Source organism: Scyliorhinus torazame, chromosome 25 (genome assembly GCF_047496885.1).
Source record: "Scyliorhinus torazame isolate Kashiwa2021f chromosome 25, sScyTor2.1, whole genome shotgun sequence".
In the NCBI taxonomy this organism is placed as follows: domain Eukaryota; kingdom Metazoa; phylum Chordata; class Chondrichthyes; order Carcharhiniformes; family Scyliorhinidae; genus Scyliorhinus; species Scyliorhinus torazame.
The window spans coordinates 30890927-30916037 of NC_092731.1; the positions used below are offsets into that span (position 1 = coordinate 30890927).

The 25111-nt window shown below is 52.5% G+C and overlaps 1 protein-coding gene across 1 annotated transcript in view; it reads right to left on the reverse strand.

The window, feature by feature from the left end:
• sptbn4b (spectrin, beta, non-erythrocytic 4b) overlaps positions 1–25111 on the reverse strand; it is a gene marked incomplete at its 5' end in the record, with an annotated part of 283604 nt that overhangs the window by 76511 nt on the left and 181982 nt on the right. The window contains 5 exons of the mRNA XM_072489877.1: positions 4984–5114; positions 7773–8051; positions 9650–9739; positions 12363–12587; positions 16421–16684. Coding sequence (XP_072345978.1) covers positions 4984–5114; positions 7773–8051; positions 9650–9739; positions 12363–12587; positions 16421–16684 — 989 coding nt within the window. The remainder of the gene's footprint in view (positions 1–4983; positions 5115–7772; positions 8052–9649; positions 9740–12362; positions 12588–16420; positions 16685–25111) is intronic.

Consider the following 25111-nt stretch of genomic DNA (forward strand, 5'->3'; position numbering starts at 1 on the left):
GGTGCGGACCCAGGGCGTGAGATGGCCAAGCAGTGATCGGACATGGCCCAGTGCAACACGAGATTGCAGGAGCAGGCACTACTAGCAGCTGAGTCAATGAATAAGGAAGACTGTGTGAGAAAAAGAGTGTGTGGGAGGAGCGAGATTGTGTGAGCGGGAGAGAGTGTGTGTGAGGGGGAGCGATGTCTGTGAGGGGGAGCGATGTCTGTGAGGGGGAGCGATGTCTGTGAGGGGGAGCGATGTCTGTGAGGGGGAGCGATGTCTGTGAGGGGGAGCGATGTCTGTGAGGGGGAGCGACAGTCTGTGAGGGGGAGCGATGTCTGTGAGAGGGTGCGATGTCTGTGAGGGGGAGCGATGTCTGTGAGGGGGAGCGATGTCTGTGAAGGGGAGCGACAGTCTGTGAGGGGGAGCGATGTCTGTGAGAGGGTGCGATGTCTGTGAGGGGGAGCGATGTCTGTGAGGGGGTGACAGTCTGTGAGGGGGAGCAATGTCTGTGAAGGGGAGCAATGTCTGAGGGGGAGCGATGTCTGAGGAGGAGCGATGTCTGTGAGGGGGAGCGATGTCTGTGAGGGGGAGCGACAGTCTGCGAGGGGAGAGAGTGTGCGCGAGGGGGAGCGATGTCTGTGAGGGGGAGCGAGAGTGTGCGAGTGGGAGCGAGAGTGTGCGTGGGGGAGCGAGAGTGTGCGAGGGGGAGCGAGAGTGTGTGAGGGGGAGCGAGTGAGAGGGGGAGCGAAATTGTGTGAGGGGAAACAAAAGTGTACGAGAGGGAGTGAGTGTGTGCGAGGGGGAGTGAGAGTGCATGAGGGGGAGTGAGAGTGTGCGAGGGGGAGCGAGAGTGTGCGAGGGGGAGCGAGAGTGTGCGAGGGGGAGCGAGAGTGTGCGAGGGGGAGCGAGAGTGTGCGAGGGGGAGCGAGAGTGTGCGAGGGGGAGCGAGAGTGTGCGAGGGGGAGCGAGAGTGTGCGAGGGGGAGCGAGAGTGTGCGAGGGGGAGCGAGAGTGTGCGAGGGGGAGCGAGAGTGTGCGAGGGGGAGCGAGAGTGTGCGAGGGGGAGCGAGAGTGTGCGAGGGGGAGCGAGAGTGTGCGAGGGGGAGCGAGAGTGTGCGAGGGGGAGCGAGAGTGTGCGAGGGGGAGCGAGAGTGTGCGAGGGGGAGAGAGAGTGTGCGAGGGGGAGAGAGAGTGTGCGAGGGGGAGAGAGAGTGTGCGAGGGGGAGAGAGAGTGTGCGAGGGGGAGACAGAGTGTGCGAGGGGGAGACAGAGTGTGCGAGGGGGAGAGAGAGTGTGCGAGGGGGAGAGAGTGTGTGTGAGGGGGAGAGCGAGTGTGTGAGGGGGAGAGCGAGTGTGTGAGGAGGAGGGAGAATGTGTGAGGGGATAGTGTGCCGCAAGGGGATAGTGTGCGTGAGAAGGGAGTGTGTGCGCGAGGGGAGTGTGCATGCGAAGGGAGTGTGCGTGCGAGGGGAGTGTGCACGTGAGGGGAGTGTGCGCACGAGGGTGCGTTCACTCGTGAGGGGAGGGGAGTGTGTAGCCACCTAAATTGGCCAACTCCCGATTTAAAATGCCGAATGGCAAAGGCTGATGGGAAAGTCAGCCAACAAGACAGAAACCAGCAGGTGCAGGTTTGCTGTGTATTTAACTCTGCAAAAGGCCAGACAACATCGATACCAGCGACCATCAGCATAATAATGTAGCAGCCATCTGCATACTGATGAGCAATCCCCGGGAACAATAAGTAATATTTTGGACACACGAAGCAAAGCCAGACTCCCCGGCGCCAGCAGGAGCCAACACAAAGGAGGTGAATGAACACCTCGAGACCGCCCATCGATCAGGGAACCGCTCCAGTATTGGAGAAATCGAACCAAGCGATTGGGACAAAGTCCAATCACTTGGGACCAGGTACAGGGTCCGCCCCGAAAGGCGGGAAGCCCCTGGGGACTATAAGAGTTAAGCCCCAAGTTCAAATCGCTCTCTTCACCTCTTCGTCCTGCCCGGGTCACCCAGCAACACGAACCAACATTGACCGTGACCGGTGCAGTGACCACCGACAGAAGTAAGTCTTAATTCAACGCTCGCTACGAGATAGGCGCTCCTAGCTACCAATCCGTACCAACTTCGAATCCCGCAGACTCAGAACCCGAACGAAAGGCCATTTGTTCCCCTGACCTGGTGGACCAGTCCGAAGTTAAGTATAGGCCTGTTAGTTGTAGAAGTAGCCTAGACGTAGAATTTGTGCATAAGTAGCGATTACTATGTATAATAAATGTGCTTTGATTTGAATCTTACTAATCGGTGTATTGAGTTATTGATCATTACTCGGACTTGAACCTTGTGGCGGTATCATAAAGATACCTGCCGACTCGAGAGCAAAGGTAATAAAACAGAGCAATTGAACCAAGGAGAAAGTTAGCAACAAGTGAGTATGATGGGAGTGAGCATGAGGGGAGTGCGCGCACGAGGGAGGGGAGTGAGTATGAGGGGAGTGTGCGAGAGGAGTGTGTGCGAGAGGAGTGGAGGAGTGTGTGCGAGAGGACTGTGTGCGAGGAGAGTGTGTGTGAGGGGAGTGTGTGCGAAGGAAGTGAGGGGAGTGTGTGCGAGAGGAGTGAGTGTGAGGGGAATGTGTGTGACTGGAAAGACTGTGTCCATATGTCTGTTTCACTCTCCGTCTCAGGACTCTGATTCACCTTCACTCATACATAGATACATAGAAGATAGGAGCAGGAGGAGGCCTTTTGGCCCTTCGAGCCTGCTCCGCCATTCATCACGATCATGGCTGATCATCCAATTGAATAGCCTAATCCTGCTTTCTCCGCATAATCTTTGATCCCATTCGCCCCAAGTGCTACGTCTAGTCGCCTCAACTATTTCCTGTGATCATGAATTCCACAGGCTCACCACTCATTGGGTGAAGAAACGTCTCCTCATCTCTGTCCGAAATGGTTACCCTGAGTCCTCAGACTGCGACCCCTGGTTCTGGACACACCCATCATTAGTAACATCTTCCCTGCATCTACCCTGTCTAGTCCTGTTAGAATTTTATAAGTCTCTATGAGATCTCCCCTCATTCTTCTGAACTCCAGCGGGAACAATCCCAACCTAGTCAATCTCTCCTCATATGACAGTCCCGCCATCCCTGGAATCAGTCTGGTAAACCTTCGCTGCACTCGAGAGAGAGCAAGAACATCCTTCCTCAGAGAAGGAGACCAAAACTGCACACAATACTCTAGGTGTGGCCTCACAAGGCCCTGTACAATTGCAGCAACACATCCCTGCTCCTGTACTCAAAACCTCTCGCAATGAAGGCCAACATACCATTAGCCTTCTTTACCGCCTGCTGCTCCTGCACGCTTACCTTCAGCGACTGGTGCACAAGGAATAAACTCAGGTCCCATTGCACACTCCCCTCTCCCAATTTACAACCATTCAGGTAGTAATCTGCCTTCCTGTTTTTGCTTCCAAAGTGAATAACCTCACACTTATACAAATTATACTGCATCTGCCATTGGTTTGCCCACTCGCCCAACTTGTCCAGATCTTGCTGCAGGATCCCTGCATCCTCATCACAGTTCTCCCTCCCACCCAACTTGGTATCATCTGCAAACTTTGAGATGTTACATTTTGTTCCCTCATCCAAATCATTAATGTATATTGTGAATAGCTGGGGTCCCAGCACCGATCCCTGTGGCACCCCACTAGTTACTGCCTGCCAATTTGAAAAGGACCCATTAATTCCTACTCTTTGTTTCCTCGCTTCCATCCAGTTCCACCTCAATACATTTCCCCAATCCCATGCGCTTTAATCTCGCGCAATAATCTCTTATGCGGGACTTTGTCAAACGCTTTCTGAAAGTCCAAATATACCACATCGACTGGCTCCCCCTTGTCGACTGTACTGGTTACCTCTTCAAAGAATTCCAACAGATTTGTCAAGCATGATTTCCCTTCATAGATCCATGTTGACTCTGACTGATCCTGCCACTGTTTTGTAAATGTTCCTTGATAATGGATTCGAGAATTTTCCCCACTACCAATGTTAGGCTTACTGGTCCATAATTCTCTGTTTTCTCTCTACCTCCCTTTTTGAATATTGGAGTGACATGAGCTACCCTCCAATCTGCAGGGACAGTTCTAGAGTCTATACAATCCTGGAAGATGACCACCAATGCATCCACTATTTTTAGAGCCACTTCCTTTAGTACTCTGGAATATAGATTATCAGGCCCTGTGGATTTATCTGGCAACACCTTGACCAATCAGAGTCCACTTGCAAACCAATCAGCACTTTCTTCTCATACAGTATAGATTTGTCGATATCCTTGACATTGTATTCTTGCGAATTTCCTGAGGAGTGCAATATGAAAAGCTTCAACAAAAAAATTATTTTTTCAGCAATATTCAAGCCCTGTATACGAAACGGCAGAAGTGACATTACTCAAACACCATTAAACTCCGTGATCTCACCAACCAAATGTTAAACTGCGCATTCCTTTCAATTGGGGTCCCTCCTGAACAGCAGGGTGGGTATTTTTAACGTACACTGATTGCGGCACATCAACAAAGTGGCTCACCACCTGCTCAAGGGCAATTAGCGATGGGCATTAAATGGGATAAATGGTGAGCACAACATCGTAGGCTGAAGGGCCTGTACTGTACTATATTCTATGTAAGCCTGACCTAGCACCTTTATCCTTTTAACTCTTACAAACAAGCTATCTCTATTAACCTTCTATTAGCCTAAACCTTGTACACACACACACATGCATGCACACACCCACACGTGCACAAACGCACATGCACACAATCACACACACCACAACCACACACACACATATCACACACATACATATATACACACACCACACACATACACACCACAACCACAAACACACCCTCCTTCACAGAACTCCATCATATTCCCAAAATATTAAGAGAAAAATCACATCCATCTTCACACTCAGTCACAAGCTCCCTTGTTTCCTGGCCACCTCACCTCTCAGGATGCCCCACGTCCAACAGTGCTCTACATGTATTTGAAAGCTCGCAGATGTTCTCTGCATAGTCGTCAATTGTCTGCTCCAGTGTCAGGTGTTTCTTCAACATCTGGAGTGAGCTCTGTTCATCCTAGATGAATGAAGAATACAAACAGTCAAACCCAATGTGTGTGAAGAGAACCTCGCTCCAAATGCTGGTGGTAATCTATATATATTAACACCCAGACAGAAAGAACATGTATACACATTGCACCTGTTTCAGATGAGCAAAATAAGTGACAGCCATTCGCTGGCTCATTCCTCAGGGCAATGCCTTGAACAATCAGAGCCAAGCTTTCTCATTTAACATTCAAACAATGCGGAGCAGCTAACGGTCAGTCACAGGTGCATTCTCCATGGCAACACCTCGACCAATCAGAGTCCACTTGCCAACCAATCAGCACTTTCTTCTCATACAGAATAATGTATGACGTCGATAATTGTCGCTATCCTTTACACTGTATTCTTGTGAACTGCCTGAGGTGTGCAATGATGGAAAGCTTCAACAAAAAAAGTTTATTTTTTTCAGCAATATTCAAGCCCTGTCAACGAAACGACAGAAGTGACATCACTCAAACACCATTAAACTCCGTGATCTCACCCAACCAAATGTTAAACTGAGCATTCCTTTAAATGAGGTTCCCTCCTGAACAGCAGGGTGGGTATTCTTAACGCACACGGACTGCGGTGCGTCAACAAGGTGGCTCACCACCTTCTCAAGGGCAATTAAGGATGGACATTAAATGCTGGCCGGGTCAGCCAAGCCCACATCTCACGAATGAATTAAAAAAACAGTGAACTCAAGAACAAACTATTAAACAGCCTCGGGTGCGTTTAGTAAATACCCTTGGGATGTGTCTCAAACAGGAAGGCAAGGGGCAACAGGGTGGCACTGCTGCCTCACAGCTCCAGGGTCCCAGGTTCGATTCCCTGCTGGGTCACTGTCTGTGTGGAGTTTGTACGCTCTCCCCGTGTGTGCGTGGGTTTCCTCCGGGTGCTCCGGTTTCCTCCCGCATTCCAAAGATGTGCAGGTTAGGTGGACTGGCCGTGATCAATGCGCGGCGTTAGGCGGGATAGGGCAGGGGAGTGGCCCAAGGTAGGGTGCTCGTTCTGGGGGACGGTGCGGACCCGATGGGCCGAATGGCCTCCTTCTCCGCTGTTGGGATTCTATGAAGGGCAGGAGTGAGAATTCCCCTCTCAGTCCTGACCCTCTCTCCGGCCAATCAGCGGGGTACGGGCCGGGGCTCCCCAAACTATGGGTCGCGACCCCCAAGTGCAGCCGCAGGATAGGATTTTGGGGTCGCGGGCACGGAGGCAGGAATGGTTGCCGTGTAGCTCCGACCAATCCATAACTGCTGTGAGGCCCCTTTAAATCCTCATGCAGGTCTGTCTGCAGCTGAAAAAAACAAACATCTGAATCGGTCGGTGTTTGGGTGTTTCTTCGAGATTCCCTGTCTTCTTCATCAACCCTCCCAACTCCTGTCCACCACCAGTCCCACCCCCTTTCGCTGGTCAAGAACTAAACCCATCCGCTCAAAAAACTGAAGCTTGCGCACACCCCTGCCCCCGCCACATTTTCACTCTGAGGGGGGGTCGAATGAAGGTTAAGGCATTAAAATATGGGGTCACACAGGGGAAAAGACTGCAGGCGAACACAAGGCTTTCCCCAGGTACAGACTCACTCAACAGAATGTGCTGGCCTTGGAAAGGGTCCAGAGAATGATCCCTGGAGTGATGAGCTTGTCATACGAGGAGCGGTTGAGGACTCTGGGTCTGTGCTCATTGGAGTTTAGAGGAATGAGGGGGGATCTTTTTTGAAATAAATTTAGAGTACCCAATTCATTTTTCCAATTAAGGGGTAATTTAGCGTGGCCAATCCACCTACCTTGCACATCTTTGGGTTGTGGGGGCGAAACCCACGCAAACATTGGGAGAATGTGCAAACTCCACACGGACAGTGACCCAGAGCCGGGATCGAACCTGGGACCCCGGCGCCGAGAGACTGCAGTGCTAACCACTGCGCCACCGCGCTGCCCTATGAGGGGGGATCTTATTGAAACTTACAGGATACTGCGGGGCCTGGATAGAGTGGACGTGGAGAGGATGTTTCCACGAGTAGGAAAAACTAGAACCCGAGGACAGAGCCTCAGACTGAAGGGACGATCCTTTAAAACAGAGGTGAGGAGGAATTTCTTCAGCCAGAGGGTGGTGAATCTGTGGAACTCTTTGCCGCAGAAGGCTGTGGAGGCCAAATCACTGAGTGTCTTTAAGAGAGAGATAGATAGGTTCTTGATTGATAAGGGGTTCAGGGGTTATGGGGAGACGGCAGGAGAATGGGGATGAGAATCATATCAGCCTTGATTGAATGGCGGAGCAGATTCGATGGGCCGAATGGGCTAATTCTGCTCCTATGTCTCATGGACTTATGGACATCTCCCCCCTCCCCTCCCCCAGGCCTCTGGCTGTTGGGATTTTCTTTTCCCGCCTACAGTACACCCCCCACTCTGACCCCACATCACCATCGCCGCAGGTTTCCCAGTGGTCTAGGGTGGCTCCAATGGGAAATCCCATTGATAAGCAGCGGGAGTATGGAATCCCGGCGCCAGCGAAGGCGTGCCGCCGAGGAGCATGGGGCTGGGGGACTGGAAAGTGCAACCCGATGTGTATTTGTGTCGACGAGGGACCTGCACAGATGCAACGGGAAACTGGAGTCCCAGTCTCGGACTGTTTCCACCTGACTGTGTCTCACCTTTCCCTTCTCGTCCGTCATCATGTGCAGTTCCTGCTCGCTCAGCCACGACTCCACCTCCGACGCGTCAAAGTAATACTGCTGCACTTGCTGCATCGCGTTCAGCCTCTGCTCCCTCTGCTGCGTTTCCTCCCGGAGGGCATCCCATGACTCCCGCAGGCGGTCCAGACTCAGGCGCACGGCATCGGCCTCCGGGTTCTGGATGGAAGCGATGTGTCCTGCCCGCTCCATCACGTCGCTGATACGAGGCTGGTGGCCAAGGATCTCCCGCTGGAGAGTCTGTGAACAACACACAGAGAGGGTGTCAAACAGAGGCAGGGGCAGGGGAGCTGCTCGATACCCTCCTCACTCCGTCCACCTTTGTGTGTCTGAGAACATGTGTGTGTGTGTGTGTGCACCAGTGCGAAAGTGCCAATGTGTGTGAGTGCGTGAGGGTATGTTTTGTAGGTGTGTGGGGGCATATGTGTTGTATGTGTGAGTGGGTGTTGTATGTGTGTTGTGAGTGAGTGCATGTGTTTTGAGCGAATGCGTGCTTTGTATGTGTGAGTATGTTGTATGAGTGAGTGCGTGTGTTGTGTGAGTGCGTGTGTTGTATGAGTGAGTGCGTGTGTTGTATGAGTGAGTGCATATGTTGTATGAGTGAGTGCGTGTGTTCTGAGCGAGTGTGTGCTTTGTATATGTGAGTGCGTTGTCTGAGTGAGTGTGTGTGTTGTATGAGTGAGTGTGTGTGTGTTGTATGAGTGTGTGTGTTATATGAGTGTTTGTGTTGTATGAGTGAGTGCATATGTTGTATATGAGTGCGTGTGTGGTGAGCGAATGTGTGCGCTGTGAGTGTGTGCGTTGCGAGTGTGTGCATTAAGGGTGTCTGTGTTGCGAGTGTCTGTGTTGCGAGTGTGTGTGTTGTGAATGAGTGTGTTGTGAGTGAGTGCATGTGTTGTGAGTGAGTGCGTGTGTTCTGAGTGAGTGTGTTGTGAGTGAGTGCGTGTGTTGTGAGTGAGTGCGTGTGTTGTATGTGAGTGTGTGTGTTATGAGTGAGTGCGTATGTGGGTGTGTATGTGTGTATGCGTGTGTGTGTGTATCCGTGTGTGTGTATGCGTGTGTGTGTGTACGTCTGCATGTGGGTGTATACGTCTGAGTGTGGGTGTGTGTGTACGTCTGCGTGGTCGTGTATGTCTGCGTGCGGGTATATGTATGTGTGTGTGTATGTCTGCTAGTGGATGTGTGTACGTATGCGTGTGTGTGTGTATGTCTGCTAGTGGGTGTGTGTACATATGCGTGTGTGTGTATGTCTGCTGGTGGATGTGTGTACGTATGCGTGTGTGTGTATGTCTGCTAGTGGGTGTGTGTATGTCTGCTCGTGGGTGTGTGTATGTCTGCTAGTGGGTGTGTGTATGTATGCGTGTGTGTGTGTACGGTTGCCTTTGGGTGTATGCGTGTATTGAAATAACATTTACTCTGACACTCTGCAGATCCATGCCAATAATTTAATTCTGCTGGTAACAGCTTCACACACGCAGTTAGCAGACAATCTGTCACACTTCAATCCTGTTCCAATCCGCTTTTTAAACATCCCTTCACACTGTCAGCATCCCCGCCAGACCAGCGTTTATTACCTATCACCAGCTGCCCCTTGAGAAGATGGTGAACAGATAGACAGACATATTTCCAAGTCAGGACGGTGAGTGATTTCGAAGAGGAATTTGGAGGAAGGTGCTGTAAGGGGAACCTCAGCAATGTGCGGAGTACCTGATGTGGACACCGCACCCCGTAGCTATGGTGGAGGGAGTGAATGTTCAAGGCGGCCGTTCCCAGTCCCAATCCCGCCCCACTTTCCGGTTCGGACTCCCAGTCCCGTCCTGCTGCTGCCACTCACTCACCTGAAGTTTTTTGTGAAGGTGCTGTACCGTCTGAAGGTTATTGCCGTGATCCTTGGACATTGCCTGTGGCAGGCGTTCCTGGACCCAAAGCTGAGGGACACACAAAACATGCAGCTTATCGCTCATTGAACAATAACAGCAGGAGCTGTTTAAATGGGTAAGCCGTGCACTGTTGTAATATCGAACGGAGCAGTGATGTCATAGTTACTGTAATATCCTGCATGGGGTGGCAATGATTATCTTGCCCGTGGTCCTTGTTGCGTACTGGCCCGCTAGAGGCGAGAATCTCTAATACCCTCTATATGAGTCAGCCAGTTAAGCACCAAGCAGAACAGGAACCCGGGAGGGATCTACCAGACAGTGTAAATATCGTGCTGTAAATAAAACTATGTTTCTTTATTTTACTCAGTATGGACTCCCAGTGTCCTTATTAAAGTTACAACTCTGCAGCAGCATTGAACAACGACTTCATCACGTAACAAGAATATAATAGGATCACAAGATCTAATCGAGGTTCACAAAATGATGAGGGTCAGGTGGATAAAAAGGCCTCTGGGATATTTGCCTTTATTTACAGAGGTTTGTATATAAGATCAGGGAGGTTAAGATGGAGCTACATAAAATGCTCGTTCTGTACGCAGTTCTGGTCGCCACATTATAGGAAGGATGTGATTGCACTAGAGAGGGTGCAGAGGAGATTCACCAGGACGTTGCCTGGGATGGAGCGTTTCAGCTGTGAAGAGGGCCTGGTTAGGATGGGGTTGTTTTCCTTGGAGCAGAGAAGGCCGAGGGGGCAACCTGATTGAGGTTGTAAAATTTCGAGGGACGCAGATAGGAAGAAGCTTTTCCCTCTAGTAGATGGGATCAGTGACCAGGGGGCACCGATTTAAGTTAAGGGGCAGGAGGGTTAGAGGGGATGTGAGGAAAAACATTTTTACCCAGAGGGGGGTGGGAGTCTGGAACTCGCTGCCTGAAAGGGTGGTGGAGGCAGAGACCCTCATAACATTTAAGAAGTATTTAGATGTGCACTTGAAACGTCGCAGTGTCCAAGGTTAAAGACCAAGTGCTTGAAAATGGGATTAGAATAGATAGATACTTGATGGCCAGCATATACAGGATGGGCCGAAGGTCCTCTTTCAGTGCTATAAAACGCTATGGCTCTGCAAACCTTGCATTTATTTAGCACCTTAATGTAAAAGCAGGAGCAAGTTTTTTAATCAAACAAATTTTGACATTGAGTCACTCAAGGAAATATTAGGGGAGACAACTAGATGTTGTCATCTAGTAGGGCAGCACGGTAGCATTGTGGATAGCACAATTGCTTCACAGCTCCAGGGTCCCAGGTTCAATTCCCGGCTTGGGTTACGGTCTGTGTGGAGTCTGGACGTTCTCCCCCGTGTCTGCGCGGGTTTTCTCCGGGTGCTCCGGTTTCCTCCCACAGTCCAAAGATGCGCAGGTTAGGTGGATTGGCCGTGATAAATTGCCCTTTAGTGTCCAAAATTGCCTTTAGTGTTGGGTGGGGTTGCTGGGTTATGGGGATAGGGTGGAGGTGTGGACCTTGGGTAGGGTGCTCTTTCCAAGAGCCGGTGCAGACTCGATGGGCCGAATGGCCTCCTTCTGCACTGTAACTTCTTTGATTCTATGTTTAGTCAAAGAGAGGAGCGGGGTGGAGGTGGAAAAGAGGAAAGGTTTAGCCAGGAAATCCCAGAGCTTTGGGCTGATGCAGCTAGAGCTACTGTCACCTGTTAAAATCAGGGCAGCTCGCAAGAGAATCATAGAAACCCTACAGTGCAGAAGGAGGCCATTCAGCCCATCGAGTCTGCACCCACCCTCTGAAAGAGCACCCTACCTAGGCCCACTTCCCCACCCTCTCCCCGTAACCCCACCTAACCTTTGGACACAAAGGGGCAATTTATCACGGCCAGTCCACCTAACCGGCACATCTTTGGACTGTGGGAGGAAACCGGAGCACCCGGATTGGAAACCCACGCAGACACGGGGAGAACGTGCAGAGTCCGCACAGACAGTGACCCGAGGCCGGAATGGAACCTGGGTCCCTGCCACTGTGAGGCAGCGGTGCTAACCACTGTGTCAGCCTGACGTGATATGGTTGGAAGACCATCAAATATGAGGTTGAAATTAATAATGGCGGGCGTCGTGTGATTGTCACTGGACGAGTAACCCAGAGACCTTCAGGCTAACATTCTGGGGGACACGGGTTCAAATCCCACCACGGCAGCTGGTGGAATTTAAATTCAGTTCATAAATCCGGAATTGAAAAGCTGGTCTCAGTAACGGTGACCGTGACAGCTATCATCGATTGGGGTTAAAAACCCATCTGCTTCACTAATGCCCCCCTTTAGGGAAGGAAACCTGCCGCCCTTACCCGGTCTGGCCTACTTGTGACTCCAGACCCACACAGCAATGAGGTTGACCCTTAACTGCCCCCTCGGAAATGGCCGAGCGAGACGCCCAGTTCAAGGGCAATTAGGGATGGGCAACAGATACTGGACCCACTCAGTGACGCCCACATCCCGAGTCTCAGATCAGCGGGAGGATTCCGGAGGTGGGGAATAGAGTTCCAATGGGTTCAGTCTTTCAAACATTTAGTGGATAAGCTTTTGATAAATGGAATGAGTCCGAGGGGCAGTATTGCTGTTGTACGATCCTCGCTGTTGGATTGAGGAGCACAGTTTCTGGGTGCAGGACTTACCGTTTCATCCTCGATGTCCCGCGTCACCTGGTGGACCTCTTTGGAAGCGAGTAGAATTCTCCGCCGTTGCTTCAGGGGTTCAATCAGCCGCACGATCCGCGCTTCGACTACATTTTGCTTCTCGGTCACCTCTTCCTTCCCGGAGCCGTCCTGGTGCAGGGTAGAAGCCTGAGCTTGTAGCTCCCCCACCTCCTTGTACCAGCCCTCCATCTGATTCTCCAGAACCTGCCGGCAACAGGGTCAGAGGTCATTGCGGAATACTGGGAGCTCAGAAATAAACAACCCTGCCACCAGCCGTCATCCCGTCTCAGACCCCACCCCCTCACAGACCCCACCCCTTCACAGACCCCACCCCCCTCACAGATCCCACCCCCTCTCAGACCCCACCCCCCTCACAGACCCCACCCCCCTCACAGACCCCACCCCCCTCGCAGACCCCACCCCCCTCGCAGACCCCACCCCCTCGCAGACCCCACCCCTTCGCAGACCCCACCCCTTCGCAGACCCCACCCCCTCACAGACCGCACCCCCCCACAGACCGCACCCCCTCACAGACCCCAACCCCCTACCAGACCCCCACCCCCTACCAGACCCCCACCCCCTCACAGACCCCACCCCCTCACAGACCCCACCCCCTCACAGACCCCACCCCCTCACAGACCCCACCCCCTCACAGACCCCACCCCCTCAGACCCCACCACCCACCCCCTCACAGACCCCACCCCCCACCCCTTCACAGACCCCACCCCCTCACAGACCCCACCCCCTCACAGACCCCACCCCCTCACAGACCCCACCCCCTCACAGACCCCACCCCCTCACAGACCCCACCCCCTCACAGACCCCACCCCCTCACAGACCCCACCCCCTCACAGACCCCACCCCCTCACAGACCCCACCCCCTCACAGACCCCACCCCCCTCACAGACCCCAACCCCCTCACAGACCCCACCCCCTCACAGACTCTACCCCCCTAACAGACCCCACCCCCTCACAGACCCCACCCCCTCACAGAACCCAATGCCCTCACAGACCCCAACCCCCTCACAGACCCCACCCCCTCATCAACACCACCCCCCTCACAGACCCCGCCCCTTCACAGACCCTACCCCCTCACAGACCCCACCCCCTCACAGACCCCACCCCCTCACAGACCCCACTCCCTCACAGATCCCACCCCTCACAGAACCCACCCCTCACAGAACCCACCCCTCACAGAACCCACCCCGTCACAGAACCCACCCCCTCACAGACCCCACCCCACTCACAGACCCCACCCCCTCACAGACCCCACCCCCTTCACAGACCCCACCCCCCTCTCAGACCCCACCCCCCTCTCAGACCCCATCCCCTTCACAGACCCCACCCCCCTCACAGACCCCACACCCCTTGCAGACCCCACCCTCCACCCCCTCACAGAGCCCACCCCTACACAGACCCCACCCCCTCACAGACCCCACCCCCTCACAGACCCCACCCCCTCTTGCAGATCCCACCCCCTCACAGACCCTACCCCCTCACAGGCCCCACCCCCTCACAGGCCCCACAATCTCACAGACCCCACCTCCTCACAGAACCCACCCCCTCACAGAACCAACCCCCTCACAGGCCCCACCCCCCTCACACACCCCTCACACACCCCACAATCTCACAGACCCCACCTCCTCACAGACCCTACTCCCTCACAGGCCCCACCCCCCTCACACACCCCACACTCTCACAGACCCCACCCCATCACAGAACCCATCCCCTCACAGAACCCACCCCCTCACAGACCCCACACCCCTCACAGAGCCCACCCCCTCACAGAACCCACCCCCTCACAGAACCCACCCCCTCTCAGGCCCCACCCCCTCTCAGGCCCCACCCCCCTCACACACCCCACAATCTCACAGAACCCACCCCCTCACAGACCCCACCCCCCCTCACAGATCCCACCATCTCACAGACCCCACCCCCCCTCACAGATCCCACCATCTCACAGATCCCACCATCTCACAGAACCGACCCCCTCACAGAACCCACCCCCTCACAGGCCCCACCCCACTCACACACCCCACACTCTCACAGACCCCACCCCCCCACAGATCCCACCCCCTCACAGAACCCACCCCCTCACAGAACCCACCCCCTCACAGAACCCACCCCCTCACAGAACCCACCCCCTCACAGAACCCACCCCCTCACAGAACCCACCCCCTCACAGGCCCCACCCCCTCACAGGCCCCACCCCCTCACAGGCCCCACCCCCTCACAGGCCCCACCCCCTCACAGGCCCCACCCCCTCACAGGCCCCACCCCCTCACAGGCCCCACCCCCTCACAGGCCCCACCCCCTCACAGGCCCCACCCCCTCACAGGCCCCACCCCCTCACAGGCCCCACCCCCTCACAGGCCCCACCCCCTCACAGGCCCCACCCCCTCACAGGCCCCACCCCCTCACAGGCCCCACCCCCTCACAGGCCCCACCCCCTCACAGGCCCCACCCCCTCACAGAACCCACCCCTTCACAGAACCCACCCCTTCACAGGCCCCACCCCCTCAGACCCCACCCCACCTCGCAGACCCCACCCCACCTCACAGACCCCACCCCCTCACAGACCCCAGACCCTCACAGACCCCATCCCACCTCGCAGACCCCAGCCCACCTCGCAGACCCCACCCCGCTTAGCAGACCCCACCCCCTCACAGACCCCTCCAAACCCGCCTCAAACACCCCAGACCCCTCGAAGCCCCAACCCTGCGTGCAGCGCCGACCTCATCACATTCCCCACCCAGGGTGTGTGCCAGTGTGCGTAACAGACAGGGTGTGTAACTGTGTTTATTACAAGCAGGATGTGTCATGTATGCATATGTAATAGGCAGGGTGAGTGACAGTGTGTGCATTGGGCAGGATGTGTAATGGTGTATGCGCAATGACATCCATGCAATAGGCAGAGTGTGTAACGGTGTGTATGTATTGGGCAGAGTATGTAACAGCATGTATGTAACGGGTGGGGGGTGTAACAATGTGTATGTAATGGGCGGGTTGTGTAACAGCCTGTGTGTAAAGGGTGGGGGATGTAACAGCATGTATGTAACGGTTGAGGGATGTAACAGTGTGTATGTAACGGTTGGGGGATGTAACAGCGTGTATGTAATGGGCGGAGTGTGTAACAGCGTGTATGTAATGGGCAGGGTGTGTAACAGCGTGTGTGTAATGGGCAGGGTGTGTAACAGTGTGTGTGTAATGGGCGGAGTGTGTAACAGCGTGTGTGTAATGGACAGGGTGTGTAACAGCGTGTGTGTAATGGACAGGGTGTGTAACAGCGTGTATGTAATGGGCAGGGTGTGTAACAGCGTGTGTGTAATGGGCAGAGTGTGTAACAGCATGTGTGTAATGGGCAGGGTGTGTAACAGTGTGTGTGTAATGGGCAGGGTGTGTAACAGCGTGTGTGTAATGGGCAGGGTGTGTAACAGCATGTGTGTAATGGGCAGGGTGTGTAACAGCGTGTGTGTAATGGGTAGTTGTGTAACAGGCTCGAAGGACCTCGGTTTGAGATGACACAATGACGATATCAGACCCTGACACCGTTCTCTTCTCATCCTTCAGCGTTTGTGTTTTGGCCAAGCTGTGAAAAGTGCGATGAGCAGAGGCCTTCTGAGCAGAGACCGTCTGAGCAGAGACCGTCTGAGCAGAAACCGTCTGAGCAGAGACTGTCTGAGCAGAGACCGTCTGAGCAGAGACCGTCTGAGCAGAGGCCGTCTGAGAAGAGGCCGTCTGAACAGAAACCGTCTGAACAGAAACCGTCTGAGCAGAGACTGTCTGAGCAGAGACCGTCTGAGAAGAGGCCGTCTGAACAGAAACCGTCTGAACAGAAACCGTCTGAGCAGAGACCGTCTGAACAGAAACCGTCTGAACAGACACCGTCTGAGCAGAGACCGTCTGAACAGAAACCGTCTGAGCAGAGACCGTCTGAGCAGAGACCGTCTGAGCAGAGGCCGTCTGAGCAGAGGCCGTCTGAGAAGAGGCCGTCTGAGCAGAGGCCGTCTGAGCAGCGAAAGTCGCTGGCAGGTTACCTGCAGTTTCTGGAGTTCACTGTTGACACTGGTGATGTCTCTCGCTCCGTCTACCACCTGCAGCTGCCCCTCCAGGTGTGACAACCGCTTGTCCAGCTCACCATAGCTCTGCACCAAGAGCTCGGCCTTGTTGGCCTCGAACAGGTGCCTCGCCTTCGCCTGGGTCGTGCTTTCCAGGACAATCCAGCAATCGTGAATCTCCTCCAGTTTCTTCCTCACCTCCGGGGCCAGCTCGGGCTTCTCTTTGATCAGCTGTTGCCCTTCCTGTAATGGACGGCAGATTAAACAAATCAAACCTGGTCTCCGGCCTAGGCCGCCCCTCACACCATATACCACGGCAGAAAAAAAACGAACTCAACAAGTTCGAGGGTCACCATTGCACTCACACACAGTGGCTGGAGCATCATCGCTGGTGATACAGTAATATGTTTGGTTAAGTACAACATCCCATAATATCCAGGTTATGCATAGCGGGCGGCACAGCGGTCAGCACTGCTGCCTCACAGCGCCAGGGATCCGGATTCGATTCTGACCTTGGGGCGACCATCCGTGTGGAGTTTGCACATTTGGTGCTTATCATGGAATCCCTACAGTGCAGAAGGAGGCCATTCGGCCCATCGAATCTGCACCGACCCTCCGAAGGAGCACCCTACCCAGGCCCAAACCCCCACCCTATCCCCAATGCCCCACGTCATTTTTGGACAGTAAGGGACAATTTAGCATGGCCAGGCCGCCTAATCTGGACATCTTTGGACTGCGGGAGGAAACCGGAGCACCCGGAGGAAACCCACACAGACACGGGGAGGACGTCCTGTGTTGGTTTCCACCGGGTGCTCCGGTTTCCTCCCACAGTCTGGAGACGTCCAGGTCTGGTGTGGGGCCCCTCTGCCGTTAAAAGGGACCCCCATTCACCAGTTCATTGTCGCACATTCCAAGATCCGCGGCAGAGTGGGGAGTTTGGGGGGGGGGGTGGGGGGGGGGTGTCGCTGTCGTCAGGATCGGAAGATCCCACTCACGGGAACGGTCAGAAAGTCTCGGGCCCAACCTTTATTCTCTGGGTTTTAGAAGAGAGGTTATCCCATCCAACAAAATCCTCACAGGGCCCGACAGGGCAGATGCAGCAAGGGTGTCTCCCCCTGGCTGCAGGGGAGACTGAAACCAGGCGACAGGTCTCTTTCAGGAATCACTGGAGGCAGGAAGGGTCCTGGAGGACTGGAAAGTGGCTAATGTAACACCCCTGTTTAAGAAGGGAGGGAGGCAGAAGACGGGACATTATAGGCCGGTTTGCCTGACTTCGGTCATTGGTAAGGTTTCAGAGTCGGTTATTAAAGATGAGATCGCGGAATACTTGGAAGTGCATGGTAAAATAGGACTGAGTCAGCACGGCTTTGTCAAGGGGAGGTCATGTCTGACAAATCTGTTACAGTTCTTTGAGGAGGTAACAAGCAAGTTAGACAAAGGAGAACCAGTGGACGTGATTTATTTAGATTTCCAGCTATTTGACAAGGGGCCGCATAGGAGACTGTTGAATAAGTTAAGAGCCCATGGTCTTAAGGGTAAGATCCTGGCATGGATAGAGGATTGGCTGACTGGCAGAAGGCAGGAAGAGTGGATAAAGGGGTCTTTGTCAGGATGACCAGAGACTGGGGACAGGTCTGCTGTCCGGAGCCGAACCCCCTTTTGGGCAGATTCTCCGCCCAATCAGCATTCCTGATCACAGCAGCGAATCCGGCCTCAATGTTTTGGCCTCGTCTACTTCCTGTGGTGGTGAATTCCACAGGCCGACCACTCTCTGGGTGAAGAAATTTCTCCTCATCTCTGTCCTAAATGGTCTCCCCCGTATCCTCAGACTGTGACCCCTGGTCCTGGACCCCCCCAACATCGGGAATATTCTTCCTGAATCTACCCGGTCTAATCCTGTTCAAATTTTATAGGTTCATAGGAGGTCCCCCCCTCAAACTTCTAAGCTCCAGCGAATACAATCCTAACCAACTCAATCTCTCGTAGTATGTCTGTCCTGTCATCAGACTGGAATCAGTCTGATAAACTTTCTCTGCACTCCCTCTAGAGCAAATCCTTCCTCAAATAAAGAGTTCAGATCAAAGTGAGGTTGAGGGTCCCCGACATCCCCCAACCATGGACATTGCGACCTCCCCACAGACATGGGCAACGTCCCAACACTTGGCCTGGGAGGAGCAACTCCCCCATAACAAAGTCTGCGTGATTGTTGTAATATATTTTATACATAATCAGTACTGAAATATATATGATATATAATCAGTGCAGAAATATATATGATATACAGTCGGTGCTGTAATATACATTATACACAGTCAGTGCTGTAATATATATGAAACACAGTCGGTGCTGAAATATATATGATACACAGTTGGTGCTGTAATATATATGATACACAGTCGGTGCTGTAATATACATTATACACAGTCAGTGCTGTAATATATATGATACACAGTCAGTGCTGTAATATATATGATACACAGTCGGTGCTGTAATATACATTATACACAGTCAGTGCTGTAATATATATGATACACAGTCGGTGCTGTAATATATATGATATGCAGTCGGTTCTGTAATATATATTATACACAGTCGGTGCAGTAATGTACATTATGTACAGTCGGTGCTGAAATATATATGATACACAATCGGTGCTGTAATATATATCATACACAATCAATACTGTAATATACATGATATACAGTCTGTGCTTTAAATGTATGATACACAGTCAGTGTTGTAATACACATTATACACAGTCAGTACTGTAATATACATGATACACATTGGGTGCTTTAAATATATGATGCAGTCAGTGTTGTAATATACATTATTCACAGTCGGTGCTGTAATATACATTATTCACAGTTGGTGCTGTAATATGTATGATACACAGTGGCTGCTATAATATACATTATTCACAGTCGGTGCTATAATATACATTATACACAGTCGGTGCTATAATATATATGATACACAGTCAGTACTGTAATATACATGATATACAGTTGGTGCTTTAAATATATGATACACAGTCAATATTGTAATATACATTATACACAGTTGGTGCTGTAATATATGATACAGTCAATATTGTAATATATATTTTCCACAGTCGGTGCTGTAATATGCATTATACACAGTCAGTGCTGTAATATATATGATACACAGTCGGTACTGTAATATACGTGATAAATTTAGGGGCTGGTTTAACACAGTGGGCTAAACAGCTGGCTTGTAATGCAGAACAAGGCTGACAGTGCGGTTCAATTCCCGTACCGGCCTCCCTGAATAGGCGCCAGAATGTGGCGACTAGGGGCTTTACACAGTAACTTCATTGAAGCCTACTTGTGAAAATAAGAGATTATTATTATTGTAAACACATTTGGTGCTTTAAATGTATAATGCAGTCAGTGTTGTAATATGCATTATTCACAGTCGGTGCTGTAATATACATTATACACAGTTGGTGAAGTAATATATATGATACACAGTGGTTGCTATAATATACATTATTCACAGTCGGTGCTGTAATATACATTACACACAGTTGGTGCTGTAATATGTATGATATACAACAGGTGCTATAATATACATTATTCACAGTTGGTGCTGTAATATACATTATACGTGGCCCAGGTACGCGGTTTTGAGTCCATGACAACTTTCATTTGTATATTTTGCCAAGACAGATCCAGGGAGTTGCATTATAAAGTTTGCTGCTTCACACATTTTGGTGATGTCGTGGACAGCATTAAGGATGGTTCTAGGATTCAGGTTGCCGTAAACAGATTAGTGAAATGGGAATTTGCAGGTCAGGGGGAGCTCAATGTGGAGCATGAATTGGTGCATTTTCTTTCACCCAGCTAACCTGGCAAGACAGTGAGCTATGAATAGCACTGTTACTAAAAGAAAAGTGTGGATGAGCAGGGCGTACATATGCACAATCTGTAACGAGAGCGGAGGAAGTTACTAAGGCGGGTAAATAAATGGGGTACAAATAGAGGTAACAAAGTAGATAAGCAAAAAGCTATGGGGTTTCACAGCACAGAATGAGGCTCTTTGGCCCATCGTGTCTGCACTGGCCATCAAGCACCTATCTACTCTAATCCCATTTTCCAGCCTTGTGTGCTGGGGCGTTTCAAGTGCTCATCTAAATGCCTCTTAATAGTTGTGAGAGTTCCCGCCTCCACCAGCCGTTCAGGCAGCGAGTTCCAGATTCCCACCATCCTCTGGGTGAAAAGGTTTTTCCTCAAATTCCCTCTAAATCGCCTGCCCCTCACCTTAAATCTGTGCCCCCTGATCATTGGTCCCTCTACCAAGGGGGAAAGTTTCTCCCTATCCACCCTATCTGTGCATCTCATAATTTTGTGCACCTCAAACAGGTCCCCCCTCAGCCTCCTCTGCTCCAAGGAAAACAACCCCCGGCCTAACCAGCCCCTCTCTTCACAGCTGAGACGCTCCGGCCCAGGCAACATCCTGGTGAATCTCCTCTCCAAGAAAGAAGTGAAGACATTAGAAAGTAGGTTCTCCAGATGTTACCAGGGATGCACAACCTCAGTTATGAGGAGAGATTATGGGAGTGAGGACCAAATTCCTTTGGTTACCAGAAGAGGGAATCTTCCACGATGGTGAGAGGTTTTGAAAGACCAAACGCATCTGGCGAATGGATCAATGAACTAGAGAGTTTGGAAAAAGCGGGACGATGAGGGAAATCTTTGCCACATGGACAGTTATTGGATTCTGGGTACAATCTAACGGAAACGTTTCTAAGCATCATTTGTGGAGCGATTGTCCCTGGCTCTGTCAGCAAGCTCCCCACCGCTATCTAACCACGATTTAACTAATTGGGTGCGCCCAGAAACACATCGCTATCAAACGTCACCCGTGTTAGATAGGGACCTTAGCGGCACACAGCCCATTTCCTGCATTGAGGAGCTCCACTCGCCAGGGTTCCTCACTGCAGCCAGAGATTGGGACGTCATTTCTATGAAGGGGTCCCCAGCCCCCACCCGCAACCCCCCCCCCCCCCCCCCCCCCACCCGCACCCCACCCAACACCCATGCAGGGCACCCCCCATGCGAGAAATGTCAACATGACACCTTGGCAACCTGGCACCCTGGCAGTGCCTGGCCAGCACCCAGGTGGCACCAACAGTGCCAGGGTACCACTCTTCCCAAAGGACATGCACCTGGGAGACCCCCACAAGTGCCGTTCCGTTAGGTCCCCGTTTGTGAAGACCAGCAGTGAATGGCGCTCTCCCGAAGTCTCCAACACAACGCGGTTAGATCCTAAAGCCTCAGGTACCCCGGAAACCTGCACATTAAAGTGAGACCAGCTGTCACGCTCTAATACGCAGATTTGCCCAAAAGTGATCCCACCCACAATGGGCAGGATTCACATCGCGAAAACTCGTGTGATGGCGTTGGACATTGCGAGGCATTGCAAGCCGGGTAGATCCGGGAAAAGGGTCTCCCAGCTCCGATCGGCCACTGCGGTGCAGCGAGCTGCTTTTCAGGTGCAGCGTAGCCATTCGTCTCTTTTTTGGGCCATGGGGAGTTGCTCACCGATCAAGCCCATACACAGAATTATCTTCATCACTGGGGAGCTGAACACGCCGACCATCTGGCTCCTCTCAGATTGGACCACCATAAAGCTCCTGCAGGCTTTGCAGTGCCACCCAGGCACTTTGGCAATGCCGAGGTGCCCATGTTCAAGAGGGAGGGCCAGGGGCCCACCCTGCCTTGTCCCTGGCCACCCAGGGGACTCTGATGGGCCAGGAGACCCCCTCACTCCCCCCCGGGGCACCATTCCGCCTGCTCCACGTTTGTGTGGGCCAGCACTGAACGGTGCCCGTCCTCCCTGCGGAGGCCAGGAGATGCCAGGAGCCTGATAGATCCCGGGTCAGCACGCCTGAGTGGGTTTTAAACCCACTTGGGAGTGTGAGGCTTGTCCAGGATAATAGAAGGTGAGTAAAAAGGTGAGTACGCAAGTAATTTTAGAGGATGGAGTTGGATGGGTACATGGAGAGGGGTTAAAGGGAAAAGTGGCGATGTGGTTGTTAGCGCAACTGCTCTTTCAGAGGGCTATCCCATACACGGCGGACCGAATGGCCTACTTTATGCTTCTATAATTTTGTGATCTTAAACTCTGCACGGTACTTACATAGTCCAGTCTGAGCTGCAATAGAAATATTATATACAGACCAGTTCATGGTGCATTAGGTTTGTTACACTCCCACTTAAAAAATGGAAAATAATTAATGTTAGAGAAAATAATCTAGAGAAAAAATTCATGGCATTTGGAAAGGTATAGATTAATAGAGGAAAGACAGGGGATTTGTTGAATACAACTTGTGTTTGACTAATGTGCTCCGTGTTCTGGACCACATTCGTGCCATACAAGTGCCATACAATAACCAACTCCAACGAAAGAGGATCTAAGCATCTCCCCTAGACACCCAATGGAATTACCATCACTGAATTCTCACTATCAGCATACTGGGGCGTTGTCAATGATCAGAAACTGAACTGGACTGGTCAAAGAAATACTGTGGCTACCACAGAAGGTCAGGAAGTTGGGAATTCTGTGGAATTTCTGACACAAAGTCTGTCCACCATCTACAAGGCACAAGTCAGGAGTGTAATGGAACACTCTCCACTTGCCTGGATGAGCGCAGCTGCAACAACACTCAAGAACTTCAATACCATCCAGGACAAAGCAGCCCGCTTGATTGGCACCCCATCCCCCACCTTGAACACTCACTCTCTCCACCAGCGATGCACAGTAGCAGCAGTCTGTACCATCTACAAGATGCACGGCAGGAACTCGCCAAGGCTACTTCGACAGATCTTTGCAAACCCGTGACATCTGCCATCGAGAAGGACAAGGGCAGCAGATACCTGGGAAAACCACAACCAGAAAGCTCTACTCCAAGTCCTCATAATGCTGATTTGGCAAGTCAGAGGGTCAGCACTGAGGGAGTGCTGCACTGTCAGAGGGTCAGCACTGAGGGAGTGCTGCACTGTCAGAGGGTCAGGACTGAGGGAGTGCTGCACTGTCAGAGAGTCAGAACTGAGGGAGTGCCGCACTGTCAGATGGTCAGGACTGGGGGAGTGCTGCACTGTCAGAGGGTCAGTACTGAGGGAGTGCTGCTCTGTCAGAGTCAGTACTGAGTGAGTGTTGCATTGTCAGTGTTTAAGTGCTGAGGGAGTGCTGTACTGTCAGAGGGTCAGTACTGAGGGAGTGCTGCACTGTCAGAGGGTCAGCACTGAGGGAGTGCTGCACTGTCAGAGGGTCAGTACTGAGGGAGTGGTGCACTGTCAGAGCGTCAGTACTGAGGGAGTGCTGCACTGTCAGAGGGTCAGGACTGAGGGAGTGCTGCACTGTCAGAGAGTCTGTACTGAGGGAGTGCTGCACTGTCAGAAAGTCAGTACTGAGGGAGTGCTGCAGTGTCAGAGGGTCAGTGCTGAGGGATTGTTGCACTGTCAGAGCGGCAGTACTGAGGGAGTGCTCCACTGTCAGAGGGTCAGTACTGAGTGAGGGCTGCAGTGTCAGAGGGTCAGTGCTGAGGGATTGCTGCACTGTCAGAGCGGCAGTACTGAGGGAGTGCTCCACTGTCAGAGAAACAGTACTGAGGGAGCGTCACATACTGAGGGAGTGCTGCACTGTCAGAAAGTCAGTACTGAGGGAGTGCTGCAGTGTCAGAGGGTCAGTGCTGAGTGAGTGCGGCACTGTCAGAGGGTCAGTACTGAGGGAATGCTGCACTGTCAGAGAGTTAGTACTGAGGGAGCGTCACATACTGAGGGAGAGCTGCACTGTCAGAGGTTAAGTACTGAGGGAGTGTCGCACTGTCAGAGGGTCAATATGAGGGAGTGCTGCACTGTCAGAGGGTCAGTAGTGAGGGAGTGTTGCACTGTATGAGGGTCTGTATTGAGGGAGTGCTGCACTGTCAGAGGGTCAGTACTGAGGGAGCGCCGCACTGTCAGAGGGTCACTACTGAGGGAGTGCTGCACTGTCAGAGGGTCAGTTCTGAGGGAGTGCTGCACTGTCAGAGGTCAGTAACGAGAGAGTGCTGCACTGTCAGAGGGTCAGTACTGAGGCAGTGCTGCACTGTCAGAGGGTCAGTACTGAGGGAGTGCTGCGCTGTCAGAGGGTCAGTACTGAGGGAATGCTGCAGTGTCAGAGGGTCAGTGCTGAGTGAGTGCGGCACTGTCAGAGGGTCAGTACTGAGGGAGTGCTGCACTGTCAGAGGGTCAGTACTGAGGGAATGCTGCAGTGTCAGAGGGTCAGTGCTGAGGGAGTGCTGCACTGTCAGAGGGTCAGTACTGAGGGAGTGCTGCACTGTCAGAGAGTCAGTACTGAGGGAGTGCCACACTGTCAGAGGCTCCGTAGTGAGGAGAACTGCACTGTCAGAGTCAGTACTGAGGGAGTGCTGCATTGTCAGTGTTTCAGTGCTGAGGGAGTGCTGCACTGTCAGAGGGTCGGTACTGAGGGAGCGCCACATACTGAGGGAGTGCTGCACTGTCAGAGGGTCAGTACTGAGGGAGTGCTGCACTGTCAGATGGATCTGTACTGAGGGAGTGCTGCACTGTCAGAGGGTCAGTACTGAGGGAGTGCTGCACTGTCAGAGCGTCAGTACTGAGGGAGTGCTGCACTGTCAGAGAGTCT